Source organism: Microtus ochrogaster, chromosome 19 (genome assembly GCF_000317375.1).
Source record: "Microtus ochrogaster isolate Prairie Vole_2 chromosome 19, MicOch1.0, whole genome shotgun sequence".
In the NCBI taxonomy this organism is placed as follows: Eukaryota; Metazoa; Chordata; class Mammalia; order Rodentia; family Cricetidae; genus Microtus; species Microtus ochrogaster.
The window spans coordinates 52,091,456-52,110,791 of record NC_022021.1 but is presented as its reverse complement, the minus strand read 5'-3'; the positions used below and the strand labels follow the sequence as shown (position 1 = coordinate 52,110,791).

Below are 19,336 nucleotides of genomic sequence, written 5' to 3'. Positions count from 1 at the left end.
AAGATAGTCATGGAACACAAGACAATGACTCAGTGACCGGTCGCAGGGTTTAAGTCATTGTAATTGACGTTCAAAAGGTGAATTGAGATATTAACTTTGGACTTTGAAGGAAATATGTGCCACTCTCAAAGATAACTGTTTAAAGAATTAAAATATGCAGGTTCTGAGTGAGTGGATACATTCTAGTGGAGTAAGGAAAAGCAAAAAAGCTCAACCAACAAAAAGGCAACAAGGTCCAAGGCCCTCCCTACTACATCTAGGCTGAGCAAGGTACACATCCAAAAAGAACAGGATCCCAAAAAGGCAGTACATGCAGTAGAGACATTAGGACTAGATGGGGGTGGGGTGGGAGGGTGTGTGGAGGGAATGGGAGGAGGGGAGGAAGTGGGAATTTGGATTGATGTTTTTTTAAAAAAAAAATCTAAAATAAAAAAATTGGACTATAAAAAAGGCAACAAGAAGGAAAATAAACACAAAAGCAGGACAAATAATTAAAGGGTAGTAAGATGATGCTCCCCTCTATGTGAGTGACTCATCCAGCCAGTTGGATCATCCGGGTGAAACTTGTGGCTTAAATTAGTGTTGCAAAAGATACCAGAGTCACAGAGTCAGTGAGAACGCCAAAGGGATGGTGTTCCCCCATCAAAGGTGCAGCTACATTCACCATGACAGCAGTTAGAGGAGGGACTAGCCTCAGAACAACACGTGTGCCCCCTGACCAGGCTTGATTCTCCTCTCACTCAACTGGGCCTCCCAGCCCTCACGTTCCCTGATGGGCATCTGACTAACTCCAAGCTTTCATCTTTTCCCTGTGAACGCCAGCCCTCCTGGCTCTGCTTCTGGGGCTACTTCAGGGCCTCTGCCTCATGATCCTTTTCTTGTCTTTTCTCCAAGAATGGAGATCCTAGGGATGCTTACATTTGTCCCATGGGCTCTTCCTCTCATGCAGGCCTCCTTGCCAGTGTCACCCTGGCTGCTCATCTCCATGGACTGCCCTGCCCACAACCTCAGACTTCTAGGTGGCCCCGGAGAGCATCCAATACCTGCTGGTGTGGCAAACATTTTTCTGTGCAAAGCTTCCTGATCTTGGGGGGGGGAGGCTGTGAGAGCAGCTGTGAGTACTATGGGTGTTAGAGCAGTTGGAAGGTACTATTCAGGTCTCTCTGAATCCCCTCCCTGGGGGTTGAACAGGGCGTCAGACTCACCGTGAATTGGCGCACCTCCCCTCTGTCCACTAGCTGGCGGTCTTTCTCAGGTGTGATGGCATAGGCCAGTTTCTAGGAGAGAATGGGGTTGTTGGTATGGCATGGGGCCCAGGGTGGCACAGACCAGCCAGCACCCACTATAACAATGAGGACTCCCTCTAAAGGAGTTAGGCTCAGGAGCCGCAGACTCAGGTCCTTAACTCTGGTGTTCAGGGGGTGCAGTGCTCACTAAGATCTCTGTCTCTCAGTGGATGCTTTCAGGTCCCACAGGGCCTGTGACTTGTTCCCTGCAGGAAATATTGTTTCCTTCTACTCATCTGTTCTTAGAGCCCAGATGTCACCAGGACCCCAGGATTATCTTTGATTATCACCTGGGCATGGTGGCGGACCTATTCCTTCTAAACTTGAAATCAGAAAGGCTGTGTTCTGGCCTGGCCACACACTCTGCTTTTGTTCTTGACTGGGTATGGCCTGAATGACAGAGGGACCTCTGACTACCAGTCTGTGAGATGCTGTGGTGTCCAGCACCAAGGGACACTGTGGCTCCAAGGTGGAGTCCTTAGACCAAACAGGTGCATTGGGCTTTGCTGCTCAGTCCAGGGAAACTGCATGTGCACGTGTGTACGTACACACACACACACACACACACACACACACACACACACACACACACACACTTACACTCACATATGTGGACACACCAGCACACACAAACACAAATATGCATACATACACATACATGTCCCTCCTTTTGTTGCAACAGCGCAACAGCCCATCTTCCCATCATGGTCCCACCTCCAGGCTCCTGCTAACTGAGATGGTTCAGGGATGAGGATGCCTGAACCATTAGGGTAAGGAGCCCCCTTGAAAACACCCACCTCTCGGAAGGACCCTGGAAGGCTGCAGAACTTATAGGTGGCATAAATGGGCACCATAGCCATTGAGGATGTGGCGATGATCCAGCCCAGTGCATTGGCCCAGTCTGGGAAGATGTAGTCTCCATAGTGTGGGGGTCTGAAGGTCACAATACTGACCACGACCACATACTGAAATAAATGGGCACATAGGTCAGACACAAAGGTAGGTGCAAAGACGGAGCAGAAAAATCAGCAAGTGATCTATAGAAGTCCTCCTGGCCGTAGAAGCCACAAGTGCCAACTCCAGTCAGGCTACCTGGGCATGGCCCAAGCAATATGACATCTTTCTAAGGCACCAACGGTATATCTACACACATGCTGTGTAACTACACATTAAGTGTGCTTACATGTGTGCCTATCAGACAGCTTGTACCTATACTGCACACCAATACATGCAATTTGTATCTATAACTATGCATGCATATGTACAGTGTGCTTAAACATGTGCTTCACACCACACCTGCACTTTGTACCTGCACATGATTGGCATGAGCTGCATACCTACACATATTCTATGTACCTGGGCACAAAAGCCCTTCCTAAACATAGGAAGTTCAGTGGATGTGGGGTTAGGATGCAGTTTTGGGTGCAGATCCTCACTTACTGTATATTCCTCAGGGTCAGCAAAGTTTACTATTCAACCACACCATCTTGGAAAATATATTTGGACACACATACGCTTGTTTTTGGTTCCAACAGAGGACGCATTTCTTAGAAATTGCCATGTCTGCCAAAACCACACTCTTACATCTAGGTTGATTTTGACTGGGTCAGTCTGTCTGGGAGTAAGATCTGCTGCAGAAGTCATATGATAACATGCCTGCCATGCGCACTCTGATAACACAGTGGCTTAGAGGAACATGAGGTAGCTTTTTATTCTGCTAAGATCATTACTTTATATGGAACGGGTTTAAAATGTAAGTTTGAAATTACATACATTATGATTCCACAAAGTTGGTAGAATGAACTATTTAGCACAATTTATAGGCTTTATCTAATACTGTGAAGCAATAGAGAATGAAGCCCAAAGACTTCCTTGTGTCTCCTAAGATCAAGGTCAGCTCTTTCATGTTGGAGAGGGCGAGGCTTGTCAACAGGGAGAAGACAGAATAGTTAAAAAAAAAAAAAAAAGGAAAAACTGGTTCAGTCAGAGACAAGAAGTCAGTGATGTGGAGCTTCCCAGGCAGACCTCCCTGGCCGCTGATACTGGCTGTATTCTACACATGACCAATTGAGAGGGTGCAAGAGTTTCCTCAGGCTGCAGAGGGATGTGAGCTGTCCTGTGTAGCTACGTATTATCATACATCACTGTTAATTGGTGCATGAAGCCAGGTGAGCTCTCTGACATCTTTCTCAATGATCTCAAGGCATTGGGATGGACTCAAGGGCAGAGGCAGGAAGGGTCACGGTCCATGGTTCTTACCAGGAGGAAGCAGGGACTGACCAGCTTCCAGCATAGCCGCCAGTACAGGTTGGGTCTCTGCCCTGTCATCTGCTTGATGTCATCGCTGAATTGCTTGACACCTAAGGGGGAAGAGATAGCCATGGGACTGGTCATGAAACTGGACATACATAGGTTCTTTTCGACAGTAGGGGCTTCATCCTTCAGACGTCATATTTCTGATTCTTCCCAGCCATGTGCTAATTGACTCTGTTGATGCTTCAAAGAGGGCTGTGGTCTGCAGGGTGAGGGATCAGCAATACTCCATTCCTACCCTGCTCATCTCCTTCTCCAGGTCCCACAGACTCTCTATCTCCTTCTGCAAGCAGTAATTTGCTCCTTGTCAAACACTATAGCAAAATACACCCATCATAAATTTACTATTTTGAGGGTCAGCTCAGTGGCTCCATCACTACCTTCCATCTTAAGTTTTCTCATCTTCTCCACCAGGGACTCTGTCCATTCAACTCCAACTCCCATCCCAACGCTTAGCATTCTATTCTGTTTCTAGGAACTTGGTCCCTTGAGGGATCATATATATGTATATGTGTGTGTGTGTGTGTGTGTGTGTGTGTGTGTGTGATCACTGTACATGCTCCTCTTTGGGGACTTGCTTGCTTCAGTTAGTATATGTGTCCCTGAGGCTCATCCATGTTGGAGAATGTACCAGAATCGTTTCCTTTCCAAAGGCTGAAATTTCCTGTGTGTGTGTGTCTGTGTGTGTGTGTGTGTGTGAGCGAGTGTGTCTGTGTGCATGTGTGTATATGTGTGTGCAACTGTTTTTAATTTAAAGCTATCTCTACATATTTAATAACTGGCATTTCTACCAGCAGTTCACTTTAGAAATACCCTTCTTTCAGCATTATTATTTAGCCTTTCTTATTCAGGAATTGGTAAGGAGATCTTAACAGTGACTCCATTCACCAACTTCTGTCCTGGTCTCTGGCTCATGGTACTGGAGTTGGGTGCCCAGCTAGGAGCTCAGCAGACCTCCTGGTCTCATCAGAAAGTCTGTCTAGAACTCTGATCAAGGTCTCCTAGAGCTCCAGTCTTGCTCCAGGACACCATTAGACCCCACTGTGGCAAGAAGATGGAGTGGGTGGGAAAGAATGGACCTCAGCCAAGTACTTGAGATCCCCAGGATCCTGAAGCTCCTAGGAGGCCCGTGATCAGCTCCAGACCTCCAGAGAGACTTAGCACATAAATGGCTAATGGGCTATTATCATAGGAAGACCAATGGTTCTAACTTATGCTCAATCAACTTGACTGGTCAGGGGTCCTGTCCAGAAGGTACATGTGAGATGCCCCTGTGGGAAGTGGCCATGATTTGACATCTCTCTCACAGACCAACTGAATTATATTACCATTGTCCCTACAAAGATAGGTAGACCAGACTCCTCCCAGATGGAGCTGAAGCTATTCTGTACTTGTTGGCAGGGTCTTGGCTAGTTGGATGGGGTATTTACCTTTTGACAGCTTGTTGTAAAGGGTAGAGCATTCAATAAGACTTACTCTCCCACACAACACAGCCTCTCTGAACTCTGATTACAAAGTGGCTTCCCAGGTAGCCATTTGATTGTCCTTGATCCAAAAGACAGACCCTGGCCACACATCCAGTGATGCCATGAGATCCATGGCTTAAATTTTTGGCGTCCAATGGAGTTCAAATGCCTCTTTTCAAAGTGATATTGCCAGAAAGCAAGCTGGAAAGGAATTAGCCCAGTTGACACACCGATATCACAGTGCTGGTTCGACCACCAAGACTTACCGTAGAACCAGGCCACCCCAATGGCTTCAATGAGCACCCCAAAGAGGATGGATGTGCCAGCTGCGAAATGGTCCAGCAGTGTGAAGACGTAGATGCCACCCTGGAAGAGAAGGAGCTCCCAATGAACTTGGGGACGGCTGCAGCAGCTGTCCATCAAAATACCTTCTCTGGAAGGTAACCCATCCTATGGGTTCACTCTGAAGATAAACACTATTTACCCCTATAAAGTTTGATTTGCGTCATGGATTCACACAGCTTTTTAGGGAAACAACCTAAATAAATAAAGAAACCACTTCTCCCTGGCTTTCCCTTCCCAGGCTCCAAATAACAAGGAACAGAGACACTCAAATGCCAATCCTGGAGGTGTCTCCTGTGCAGAAGTGGCCCAAACACCACAGACAGGCCCCCCTGCCACTTCCCAGCCCCTTCCCGCCCCCAGAAAGGCAGCTTCAGTAGAAGGTGCATTTTGGATGTTGTCCAAGCACTGAATTCTCTCTGGGACCAGGTTCCAGATCTGTGTTTGCGCTGCCTATGACTACAGGGAAGTCGGTTTACTTGAGGGAGAGGATGAAGCTTCTTAGAAAGGCTGTAGTGTGTCTGTTCCCATGGTACCAGCTGTGCTGCCAGGCACCAGGGCTGAGAGGACAGGAGCGGGCAAGTACATACATTGGTGACGCAGAAGAGAGACAGCAGGAAGGTGGCCAGGACAATGCCAAGAGTGAAGAGCTCTCGGTGCCGATGCAGTAGCTGGAATTCGTCAACCAGCCCAGTGATCACAGACTCCATGCCCCCCATCTGCAGAACACAGAGAGTGGTGGTTGACGTTACACTCCCAGTGTTTGACTTTACATTTAGTGTGTCCTCAGGGCGAAGGAAATGTGTAACAGTCTGGGGGTAAGACAAGAAGAGCCCTTGATGAGGTTTCCCTGCTGACACAGGCCTCAGAAAGATTCTAAGGATGGCAGCCACAGTCACTTTGAAGCTGTCCAAAGCAAACTGTCCCTCCCTCAAGCATAGCCGCGGGCTTGGAATTGGATAGGTCCCCAAGTTACACCCCATTGGGGGTAGCCAGGTAGGGCCTATGGTCTGTAAGCAATGCTCATGAGATATGTCCTCTTGGATACAAGACACGAAACTCATGGGCTATCATCAGCTGTGTGTAAGATGGAGGTGGGGGCTGTGGTATGAGATCCATGTTCTCGGAAAGAGGAATTCCTGGTTCTGGCTTTCCAGGAAGCATACAATTGCTGATCTCTGTCAGGGTGGGTAAATGGCATGAGGCAGCCTAGAGCCACCAGCCAGTTCTGATATTAGGACTCAGTAAATGATCTTCAGCTGTTCATGGTGCTGTGCTGGAGGCGTCTACTAGAGCTCATTGGCTCCAGCCCCTTTGAGGTTGGACACCAGGGGGCTGCAAAGAGTCCAAGGCCCAGCCAGGGTTACAGCCTCTATCCTAAGGGAGTCCAGAGGTCAGGGAAGGCCTGGCTGTGCAGGAGTGGCCAATCAATCACTCTGCCATTATGAGCCAACCCTGTGACTACTAGAGTTCTGCTCTGTGTGTGTTCAGACCCGGATACTGGATTAGGGAGGAAAAGGCTAAGTTTCATTTCAACCACTACCACTCAGGTCCACAGAGGATCTCCAGTGATCAGGGGAATGTTTGAACCTGACACGCTCTATACTAAGCACGTGAGGTTGGAGGAACCGTGTGGGGTCATGCCAAGCCCCGTAGGGCAGCATCCCCAGGAACAGGTTGACTGTGAGGCACGGCTGTGGAGCCTTAGGGTATGCATCACTCACTGCACTGTCGATGCCCAGAGTAAGCAGCATGAGGAAGAAGACAGCAGCCCAAGCCGAGGACAGCGGGAGTGTGGCGATTGCTTCAGGGTAGATGATGAAGATCAATCCAGGTCCTACAGGCAGAAACCCTCATCACTGCCACAAGCTTGCTCCTTGCTTCCCCCCTGGTCACACCTGGAGCTCACCACTGCCACAGGTTTGCTTCCTGATTCCCTGCTTGTCACAGGTGGTTTTCCATTGCCCCTCTCAGCTGAGCCAACGCCAGCAGTGCTCAGATCTCTTGGAACTCTCGCTCCCCCACTGCTTTCTTTCTGTTTCTTCCCAGGATCCCTACTTCCTGAGAATTTCAGCAGACACTGTCTGGGGTGGCACAAGAGCACTTGGTAGATGGTCACCTGGGAGATCTGCTCAACCAGCTTGTACCCTTGTTCCCCAACTCATGCATGTCCACAGGAATGGGAGGAACAAAATCAAAACATGGATCAGAGAAAAGAGTTGGCAGATAATCCTGCCTCAGACAGTCTGAGATGTCTTTCTAGTTATCTTTCCTGCACAGATCACACATACCACACATGTTCACTCACATTCATATTCTCTCTCTCTCTCTCTCTCTCTCTCTCTCTCTCTCTCTCTCTCTCTCACACACACACACACACACACACACACACACACACACACACACACACACAGTCTGGAGATTGAACTCAGGCCCTCATGTTTTCATGAAAAACACTTTATAGACTGAGCCATCTTCCCAGTTCCCCATACTGAAAATTAATTGAAGATAGATTGATAATGAGGTATCAGGGCCTTCAAGAGGTATTGGGTTATAGAGGCACCACCCTCATGAAGAGATTGTTATTCTATAGAGATTGAGTTCGGTCTCTCCGAAGTGGGTCTCTTGGGACTGGAACATAGGTTATGCATGGTTGCTCTCATTTTACCTAACATCCTTTGTGTCTTGGCCATGTCCCTCTGGCCATACTCCAGAGAGGACAGAGTGACATGTGATGGGGTGGGGGCTCACCATCTGTGGCCACATCTCCAATGGGCACGTTGTGCTTCTGTGCCATGTACCCCAGGAAGGAGAAGACGACGAAGCCAGAGGAGAAGCTTGTCAGGGAGTTAATAGATGTGGTGATGATTGCATCTCTGTAGGAACAAGACAGACTGTCTTGATACGGGTTAAGCTGTAGCCCTGGGAAGCCAGCTGTTATCACCCATCTCAGCGTCTAGGGAAGGGGATGGGCAGGCTCGTTCTGAGGGGAGCATAATAGAAGTACCTATAACTGGGAGAACCAGTCTGGTAATCCTGGGTTCTGTCGGGGCTCAGGGCAGTGGGAAAGATGGCTACTTCATGTCCCACTCACACAGCCATCGTGGCCCTGGACCACCTCACAAGAGTGCTGGAACCTGGGCATGCACAGGTTTGGGGGCTGTTAAAGTCTTCATGCACACATGGAGGTTATAAAGTGGTTGGTCTTGTGAAGCTAATCTAAGCACTGATAATCAGGGATAGAGGCAAGCCTGGGACCACTGGGAAAGTCAGAGTCCTCCTCAGTGGTCAGTCTATACTGGAGGATTCAACACTTCACTGTAAAGTGCCTATCCAGTTCCACACCTAGGCTCCAGGTAGGACTTGCCTCAGGATTGTGGTCCACAGTTACTCTCTATTTCCTTCTATGCAACCTCCTTTGGTGACTTGGAACCATTTTTCTGTGTTTATTCTGTATTTTCAGTGCCCACTAAGTTCAGAGAGGACAGATTTCAGGATCAACTGATTCTGTTTTTAGGAGGAAATGTTATATTTTGGATGTAGAACCCCAACTTCCTGGTGGGGTTCCAGCACACAGTTGCAGGTGACTCAGGCTAAGTCTCAACACCAGGGATGTCCTCCTACACCCAAGATCCCTCAGTTTAGGCTATGAGGGTTAGAGCCAAGTGCCCTAGGTGTGAAGTCTTAGGTAAAACTGAAACCTGAGCAAAGGAGAGAAAATCCACTGGGGGAGGGGGTGACTGGGAGAGTGAGGAGAGAGAAAAGCAAAAGGGAGGAAGGGGAGATGAAGGTATATCTGTGTATCTGTAGAGGAAGGTCTTGCAACCTTGTCCTGGGAATCTGGCTCTTCTCTGACAGTGACACACATCTCCTCATGTCTCAATATCATCTTTGAAGTGAGATGCAAGATATTGTTGGAAGATGCCATGTGGAGCTGAGTATGGTGATCAATTCACACCTTTAATCTCAGTATGTGAAAGGCTAAGCGGGAGGCAGGGCTGTGACAAGGCCAGTGTGGGCTACGTAGTAAATTTCAGGACAACTTAGGCTACAGCATAAAGCTCTGTCTCTGGAGAACAAACGAATAAATCTAAGGAAAGGAAATCTGCATGGCTCAGAGATTTTGTGATTTTTTTCCTCCAGGAATGCTTCATTTCCAAGAGGCAGACCCCAGGATCAGTGACACGGACTAGGTTTTGCAGGCCATTTCCCAGCGATGGTAGCTCAGGGCTTACCTATAGCAGTTGTTGGTGAACTTATTGTAACTGGAGAAGGCAATCAGCACCCCAAAACCAATGCCCAGGGAGAAGCACACCTGGGTGGCAGCATCGATCCACACCTGCCGCAGCCAGAGATGGGAGAGCGTGAGACATTAGAGAAAATTGTGGGGTGAGAGTTCTACCAGACGGGAGAGTGGGAGTGGCCACTGGGCAGTCTCCCAAATGACCACACAAGCTTCACATGTACACCCTGTGTTGCTTTTGGGGTTTATCACCTGTCTCAGCTCAGCCCACACGACTTTTAACAACTCTTCAAGGAATTCTGTCACAACTGCCTCTCAAAAAACGGCTGCTTTCATTGCTCTCCAAAGATGGTGCTGACTTTTTCCTCTCTCAGGAACATCTATAGCCTGGAAAAGCGCATCTCTCATGAGGCCTCCAAATCTTCTAAACTAGAATAACTCCATCCTTTACTTAAGAAACCTTCAGTAGCTCAGGAATTCAGACTTCTGAAGGTGGACTCTGGTTCATGGATCTCTGAGGCAGCTCTGCCCTGCAGAAAATTAATACAGAGCCAAAGACTGTGCTTTTGGTGAGAACTTACACCTGGGACCAGTAGTAACACAGGTGGAGGAGGTGAGGGGCTTTCATTGTGTGCTGACTGGCACAGCCTCCCATCACTGTGGAGAGTCAGAAGGTCATTCCCCTGTCTCCTTTCTTTCCATTTTCTCCCTCCTCTACTAACCCTGCCTGTGAAGGAGACAAGTGAACAGGACAGCCTGCATCTGCTGACCTTACAGGATAGGAAGGAATTGCTGCTGAGCCATAGATTGGGCCTCTGAACCATATGCAGGATCCCTGTCACACAGCCCCACTGCCTTAAAGGACTGTCAACCACGATGGGGGCTGGACTCACAGATGCCTCGCAGAGCCGGTAAAAGTCCACACTGAGGTATGCTTTGATGCCATCCAGGGCTCCAGGGAGGGTGACTCCACGCAGCAGCAGGGCAGTGAGGACCACGTAAGGCATGGTAGCTGTGATCCACACCACCTGGAAGAGAAGACAGTGTCTCCAAGGGGCCCAAGTCACACGCAGAGGGGCCTTGGTGGAAGCTTGCATTGATACACCTAGGGTAGGAAGTGAGTTTGAGGCATGAAGGCAGGGAAGGAGATACCTGCTGTTGTTGGAGGGTTCCATGTGTTGGCACATGCATTATCACAAGTGTAATGGTCATTCTGGTAAAATTGTCATGGGTACCCACATATACATAACTGCCAAGTATTTTCATCAGTAAGAAATAAGTTCATGCTGTACACACCATTGTGAATGATGCTCTTCTTGCCCTGTCCCAAGCACAATGTCTATCCTCATTCACCATGAACATGTGTTCACTGACCCCAGCAAATCATGGTCACATGTTCACTCTCATTCAACCATGGCCATACATCTCCTTCTTATCTAAACATGGCCATGGGTCCATGGCCAAACAAACCATGGCTACCTGTCTACTCTCAACTCACCCATAACAACCTATCTCCTTCCCACTCAACCATACCATGTTCCCACCCACCAAACATGACCTCATGCCCAATTACCCAACCATAGCCTCATGTCTATACACCCAATCAAGGACACAGGCTGACCTTGGTTTCAGAATCACTCATCCAACAATGACCACATGTTCTTATGCCAGTTATGGCCACACACCATCTATTGACCATGGCTATATGTTCATCCACCCACCCATGTCCATCCACCAACCATAGCCATATGCCACTCATTAATCATGGTCATATGTTAACCTACTCAACATGGACACATGGCCACTTACCAACCATGGCTATGCACACACCCATGTCTCATAGTAACCATGTAACATAGCCTCGTGTTACTCTAGACAACTCTGGCCATGTGTCTACTCACCAACTGTGACCACATATCTGCTCATAGACCATGGCCATATGTTAACCTACCCAACCACCCACCCATTGCCATGTATTCTCAGGTCCTGTTAGCTACCATCTCACCTTTCCGGAGGTCTTCACTCCCTTCCACAGGCTGAAGTAGAGCAAGACAATGACCAGCACCAGGCAGGCTGTAAGCTGCCACCGTGGAGGGCCCAGGTCATCAATACCACTGCTCTGGTGGAGGTGCAGCACGCCACGCCTGGAGGAAAGGCAACAGATAATTTTGGAGGGAGCACTTGTCTCCCAGACTAGAATGGGGCAGCTGAGCTAGACCCCATCCTCCTTATCTTTGTCATATGGAAAGTCCCTGCTATGATCTGACTAGGAAATACCCCTTCCTGCTGTGAAAAGACCCAAGACTGTCCTCTGAGTCACAGAACTGTCTTAAGATGGGCAGAGAAGCTGGATGTCTTGTCAGGAAACCTGCAGGAGGTCAGCAACACCCTGCTCTACCAACAGATATGATTTTTGGAGTTGGGAGGGAACAGAAAGTTTGGGTGTACAGAGAAATGGAGACCTCAGAAACCAGGAGAAGGTACATAGTGAAGCCACCAGGCGCTGCTATCTTGTGGCAGTCCCAGGATCCTTTGCAGGGGTAAAACCAGGAGAGTTCTGATCAGTAAAGCTGCTTATGCAGGTTCCTGGCCATTCTGTATTGACTTCTCTCGTCCTTGCTCACACAGTTCCTGCCACTTTAAGGAGGCTCCCCAAGGAATGATCTGATGGGAAGCCATGCATGCCTGCACCCATCGTTGAAGGAAGCCGTCCTAAAGAGAATGTGTGGAAGGTACAACTTGCTTCCGACGAGTCTGGCCATGAAGAAGTGGTTGCATCACCTTCACAGACGGGACTTTGAGCCCCAGCCTATATAATGGTGCTTCTGCCAAAGGAAGGGGGAAGAATGCAAAGTGAAAGGAGCCACCACAGCCCAGGTTTGGTTGATTGTGAGTCAGAAGAGGTTTCTCAGGAAGTTAATGCCCAGTCTTAAAGTGGAACACTACTAGCCCCAACTTTCTGGATATTTTCACCAGAAACAGGAATCATGGCACCAAGTTGGAGAACTTTAATCTCCATAGTCTAGAAAGTACAACAGGGTGGTGCTAGCTGTTGTCATCAGGGACAGTACAGCATTGAAATTACAGCTCAACTCTCCCCTAATACTCCAGTAGTAGTTAGGGCCAGGGTTTCCAAATGGTTCCCCATGTGTTGAGGGTACCATCATTCTCTTCTTAGAGAGTCTAAGTAGCTTGCTTAACATCCCATCTACTGTGGATACTGTGCAAACTCTTAGCATGTGGGTGTGCAGTATGAATCACTTGAGCTAAGGGAGACAGGCCAGTGCACCTCCTTGGCAGTGAGGATTCTTAGGGCTCCTAACCTTGCCCTGGACTGCTGTCCAACGATCCTTGCTTTGCTCATTTCTTAGAATTTTTTTTTACCAACAAGAGAAAAATTTCAGGATAACACCACCAAGTCTTATGTCTACACAGTTTGTGTTCTTCTCCATGCCCCAACTTCATTCCAGAGCTTTGTGTCTAACAGACACAGATCTTACCTAACCCTTAGGGAGGTGACCATTTACTCTCTTTGCCTGGAGGGTGGTGTATAAAGAGCCAGAGCCAGAGAATGTTACACTGGAGACAAATTAAATAACCAACTCTATGCTGCCTTCCAGTCACTCACTTCAAATATGACACACTGAAGTTAAAAACAAAAGGATAAAAAGATGTATCAGGCAACCACTAATTATAAAAAGGGTCAGACATATTTGTAACTAGACACAGTGAACTAGAAACAAAGAGAAATATGACCAAAAGGGACATTTCTTGATGATAAAGGGGCAAGATGAAGGATTAATATTTGTGAATACATGTACTTCAAGACACCCAATCACTAGTACCAGTGAGAGAGTCCAGTGTATAAAGATTCATGTTCCCAACGAGAGAACGGATTCCTGCAAGTTGTCCTCTGATCTCCACATGCAAGCCATGCTGTTGTAAATGGTCTCATGTGCATACACAACCACACACACACATGCACACACACACACACAAACAAATAAAATGCAATAAAGCAAAGACTCAAACTTCAGATGAAGTAATAAGCATTAGTGGTATAAAGAATGACAGGGAAAATCACAATTATAATTGATATTTCAAATTCTATTCTCAGTAACTGATTCCATAAGTCACTAAATAAACTAAGACCTGGACAACAATCTTACCATGAATGACTGGTATCCACATAATGCTCTATGTTGCCTAGACTAGTCTCAAACTCCTGGGCTCAAGTGACCTCCCACCTAAGACCCCCAAGTTCTAAGACCACAAGCATGTACTATGTGACCTGGCAGGAATGCATGCAGAACATTAACAGACAGAAACCATATCATAGGCTGCAAAGCACATTTCAGTATGTATTAAGATTAAATACTTATAAGCAAAACTTATAAAATATTGTCAAGACAATTAAATTAGAAACTGATAAAAGAAAGATATCTAGACAAGCTGAGTATTTCAAAGTTAAAAACAAGTGTTGTTTAAAGATGTTCCATTATTAAAGTAGAAGTTACCATAGAGATGGGGTACTCTAAACTGAACTAAAATAAAAACACCAAACAGTGAGATGCAGCTACAGAAGTTCACGAGAGGCACCTTTCTGGCTTTAAATCTAACTTTCTGCTGATTTTTGCTAGAAAACAGGTGGAAGTGGCATTTATGGAAGTCAGGAAGTCTTTTTAAAAATTGATCTTATTGAGCTATAATTTTTTTCTCCACTCCCCTTCCTTCCTCTCTCCCCCCTTTCTACCCTCTCCCGAGGTCCCCACACTCCTAATTTACTCAGGAGATCTTGTCTTTTTCTAAGAAGTTGGGAAGTCTTAAGTGGCTATAGTTACGTGGGTTTGTTGGGATGCTCCACAGATCGTACACATTTCCCTGGTCTATGCTTCATATCTATTGAGTATATTCGTGATTTCTTATCACAACCTTGAGTGTGACAGTGCCCAACTTAGTCTCTTCTACGAGCCTATGCATGCCTACTAAGAATGGACACCGGAGAAATGGTAGGACAGAGGAACAAAGGGACAGACATACAGGGAGGAAATGTGCAGCTTTACAAGAGGGCTCATGTCTGAAATCCCAGCACCAGGAGGTGGAGGCATAGGATCAGGTAGTGGGGGCTGCGCAGTAAGACTCTGACTTTAAATAAATAATAGAAAGTAGTAAGGGTGGTTGGGGGTGTGTCTTAGCAAGGGTTTCCATTGCTGTGATGAAACACCAAAGCGAAATGGGGAAGAAAGAAAGGGTTCTTTGGCTGACTCTTCTTCCACATCACTGACGGGAGTCAGGGCTGAAACTCAAGTGAGGCAGGAACCTAGAGGCAGGAACGTGGAGGCAGGAACGTGGAGGCAGAGTGCCATCCAGAGCGCTGCTTACTGGCTCACTCTCCAAGGCTCGCTCAACCTGACTTTATAGAACCCAGGACCATCAGCCCAGACATGGCACCATCCACCATGGACTTGGGCTCCGCCATCAATCACTACTCAAGAAAATGTCCTACCAGCTTGCCTACAGTCCCACCTTATGGAAGCATTTTCTTAACTGAGGTTCCCTCCCTTCAAATGACTTTAGCTCGCATCAAGTTGGCATGAGACTATCCAGCATAGAGGTAATTTGGGGGCAGATTCCTTGTCTAGCATGTACAAGGGCCCAGGTTCAAGACCAAGAACATTAAAAACACAAAGAGACAAATGGGTTTAAGAGTCACTAACAATAACTTTGTGAGTTAGGTAGTTGACACTCTCCAGACTCCACTTAGGGAACACATCCTTTCACCTCTCTCCAGAAGTAGTTTCTGGGATAGCTGACCGGGTCACGGGCCTCCTATGCTCAGTCTCCCTGGTATCCCTTTCATTGTTGGCTGTGGTGGATAATGTCTGACCAAGCTGGCTTCCAGCACAGGAACCAGTTCTGCCTACAGGACTGTCCATGTCTGGAGAGCATAGGAGAGCATACGTCCTCCTAGACAGCTGCACTATCCCTGTGGAGTCAGAGCCTGGGGGTGGCATGACCAGCGTTTGGTGTCCCGTCAAGGCCTGGCTGCCACTCTCCTGGTGCAACATACATGCTTGGTACTACTTTCACACCTGTTCCTGCCTGCATCTTAGCTGCCAAGCGTGTGATGTAGCATCACACATGTTCAGAAGGTTAGACTGCTACCTATGAATGCCTGTGTTAGAAGACACAGCTTTCCTGTCAACAGTTAGCGTGGTCTTTGCACACTTCATAAGGCAATGTGCACTCTCTTGTCTCCTTCAGTAACATCTCAGTATCCGGCCAGGGCTACAGGCCTTCACAGAGGACAGGGCTGGACACCTCTGCTCTGTGGCCTCCCTCTCCGGGATTCCACAGTCTGATTTTTCCTCCATCATTCCTTGTCAAAAGTCCCTAGACTCATTTTTACTTTCCCTCTAATTTTCTTATCTGGAAAATCACAGGAAGGAATCGTTGCCCCCGCATCTTCCAAGCAGAAAACAGGCAGTTCTCCAGGCCCCTTACCTGTTCTGACGTCTCTGCTCTTTCCAAGTGTGCTAAACCACATCTCAACCCATCTGGCAGTCGTGAAAGGCACATGAGCTCACAAACACAGTCACTCTTTCTTTGTGTTACAAGAGCTCAGCTCTCGGCTTCCTTCAGCGCGAATCCTAACTCTGCAGCTGGTGTTCTCCGGCACTGCTTCCCTCACAGCCCTGCTGGCCCCGCTACTTTGGTTCCATGTTGGGAGCAGTGAGACCCCAGATCCTGAATTTCTTGTAATCCCCAGATCTGAGTGCCTACAGCTGCTCTGAGCACGAGACCTTCAGGAGCTCCTGATGGCAGGAGAGTGGTTTCTGGTGGGTTTGTCTGGGGCGTGGCTATCTCTATATAATCTGCCCCTGAACACAATAAAGGGGCATTTTTTGGGGAATTCAAGGATGGCCCGTGTTGCTGTCTCTCTGTGTGTGTTTGTGTATTTTAACCTCTAGCTCCCTTGCCCGAAGCTTGTGAACTGGGTGCCAGTGCACAGAGTCTTAGATTTTAGCTGTTTCAGGACTGTGAGGGCTTCCTTGTGGCTCTTGGTAATGAGTGAGTCTGAGCCCCTTTCTCTAGATTCTGACCTTTTGGGAGCAGTGAGACCCAAGATCCTGAATTTCTTGTTATCCCCTGATCTGAGTGCCTACAGCTGCTCTGAGCACGAGACCTTCAGGAGTTCCTGATGGCTGGAGAGTGGTTTCTGGTGGGTTTGGCTGGGGCATGGCTATCTCTATATATTCTGCCCCTGATTCTTGGGGAATTCAAGGATGACCCGTGTCGCTGTCTCTCTGTGTATTTTAACCTCTAGCCCCCTTGCCTGAAACTCGTGGACTGGGTACCAGCGCACAGAGCACAGACATGGGGGTGTGGTGCGCAGCAGTTCGATACTATTCCTATGGATGGGAACACACGACAAGCATTTGTAAGTTGGGGACTTTTTCTCCTTAGACTACTCTGTAAGTAGTAAGATCAAATTGATCCCTTACCTTGACAATGATTGCTCCAAATGCCCTTTGCTTACATTTGCCATAGAAGTCACACCTCAGCAGACCCTGCCTCAGTCAGAGTGGGCCAGCCAGCACCAGCAGTGTCCCAAGAGAGGCAGACTCTGCCACACGTCTGTAAGGGAGCTATAATATTTGTGCTAAAATCTACTTTGACAGATGGCAGAAGTATTCTGTGAGCAAAGCCGTCATTTCTTGTTTGCTTGCCATTGGGGAAAACTATCTAAACATTCAGGGTGGTGCTTCCGTTCACTCACCTCCCCCGAGCCTCTGTCTCTAGTGAGCACAGCTTTTAACACTTTAAAGGTGGAACACTTGGTTTTGGCAAGCGAACCTACTTTCAGTTAGAGCAGAAATGATTTCCTTTCTATTGGCCAAGGCCCCTTCTGTTAAGCTTTTGATTCTCCTCTGTAGTCCACACCTTGAACTTGCAATCCTCCTGCCTCAGCCTGTTGAGTGTTAAGTTTATAGGCACCAACCTAGCCACAGCTTCTGTTAAGTGGTAAGTGAACTCTTAGACATGTTTTAACACATGAGTAATAAGACATGTTCAAATATGCCAGTGAGAGCTCAGTCCTACAAAGAGCATTAGTGTCCATGGGAAAACCCTGACCTTGACAATGATTGCTCCAAACACCCTTTGCTTACATTTGCCACAGAAGCCACACCTCAGCAGACCCTGCCTCAGTCAGAGTGGGCCAGCCAGCACCAGCAGTGTCCCAAAAGAGGCAGACTCCGCCACATATCTGTAAATGTATATCTTCATAGCCACCATCTTGAAAATCATACAGGGTAAACCATTGCCTTTGATGGTGTGGCTCTTTTCTGTTGAGCATTCACATTCATACAGACACATATGTGTGCATACATATACACATAAGTACACAAGTGCAGTGATGTGCGTACATGAGTGAATGAACACATACCTAGATTTCAAGAAAGGTCAATAGTGATAAAGAAGGGTATAGAACAGCTAACAGGAGCTAGAAAGACTCAGGAAAACAAACTCCAGGAGGGATACTAGCCTACAGGTAGACTATGAAAGGCAGGTCTAGCAAGGAGAAGGTCTGGCAAAGAGACAAAAAACCAGGAAGGCTTGCTAGAGATGAGAGTGTACCAGGGTTGGGAGGAAGGCTAGCACCATGCATGGAAAAGGAATACAGGGAAGCAAGTAAAGAAAATTTATAAAAGAGAAAGCATCATGGCAAGAGGATAGCCCTTGCATCCTGTCAGCAGTTTGGCTATGAAGCTGAGGCACCCAGACAGCGATGCTCAGAGAAGTCCCTTTCTGGAGCTAACAGAGAACGTGCTTGCCTGTGTCCTTTGCCATGGAAGTCCAAAGCCAGGGTTTCCCTTCCTTCTAGGGGGTGATGCAGTGTCTTGGGCAGTTTCCTCTCACCTCACTGTAAAGGCAGAATGGAACAAGGGGACAACAGTCCAGGGTCCATCCCTCCCGAGGCTCACGTCAGTATAGTTTGGATAAGATTGTATAAGACCATCCCTTGCAATTCAGAAATATATCGCATAAGGAACAGGACTCAGCAGCTCTGAGCAAGGGAAGGGACTGGTTCAGCGCAGTTTTGAGAACAACAAGGTATGTGTGGGTGGCATCCTCGGTGCTGTTCCTGCATTCCCAGATCTGCCAACCCTCCCAATCTCCAGGCCGGCAGGAAGAACGGACCACTCACTTACTCAAAGTACTCAGCAGCAGGTGTGGTCCCGAAGGTGTCGTTGAGGCCCAGGCCATCACTAGAGTTGCTGGCGTGGGCGTCGGAGCAGTTAGGGCTGTTCCAGGTGTTGTTGCAGTGGATCCACGGGAGGTCCATGGTGAAGGAGGAGAAGAAGTAGTGTAGAGCCCACGCGATGATGACGTTGTAGAAGAAGCCCACGTAAAAAGAAATGAGGATGACCGTGAAGCCCACACCTGGGGGATGACAGTGGAGCCACCATCAGCACGATCGATGCCCCTTCCCACCATTACTCACTCTCAGTTGGTGCACTGACATCTACAACACCTTAAAACACATAGGAAGGAGGGCTACCAGACTCTAATCTGTGATTAAAGAAAAAGGATTGCACCGGGCGATGGTGGCGCACGCCTTTAATCCCAGCACTCGGGAGGCAGAGGCAGGTGGATCTCTGTGAGTTCGAGACCAGCCTGGT

At 47.9% G+C, this 19,336-nt stretch overlaps 1 protein-coding gene across 1 annotated transcript in view; it reads right to left on the bottom strand.

Annotated features, from left to right (window-relative positions):
- The window catches only part of Slc6a3 (solute carrier family 6 member 3), a 32,548-nt gene that overhangs the window by 4,166 nt on the left and 9,046 nt on the right, over positions 1-19,336 (bottom strand). Inside the window, exons 4-14 of the mRNA XM_005356710.2 lie at positions 18,866-19,097; positions 11,656-11,794; positions 10,544-10,678; positions 9,643-9,746; positions 8,159-8,283; positions 7,132-7,244; positions 5,998-6,126; positions 5,332-5,431; positions 3,546-3,646; positions 2,084-2,251; positions 1,206-1,277 (exon numbers count right to left, since the gene is read on the bottom strand). Coding sequence (XP_005356767.1) covers positions 1,206-1,277; positions 2,084-2,251; positions 3,546-3,646; positions 5,332-5,431; positions 5,998-6,126; positions 7,132-7,244; positions 8,159-8,283; positions 9,643-9,746; positions 10,544-10,678; positions 11,656-11,794; positions 18,866-19,097 — 1,418 coding nt within the window. The remainder of the gene's footprint in view (positions 1-1,205; positions 1,278-2,083; positions 2,252-3,545; positions 3,647-5,331; positions 5,432-5,997; positions 6,127-7,131; positions 7,245-8,158; positions 8,284-9,642; positions 9,747-10,543; positions 10,679-11,655; positions 11,795-18,865; positions 19,098-19,336) is intronic.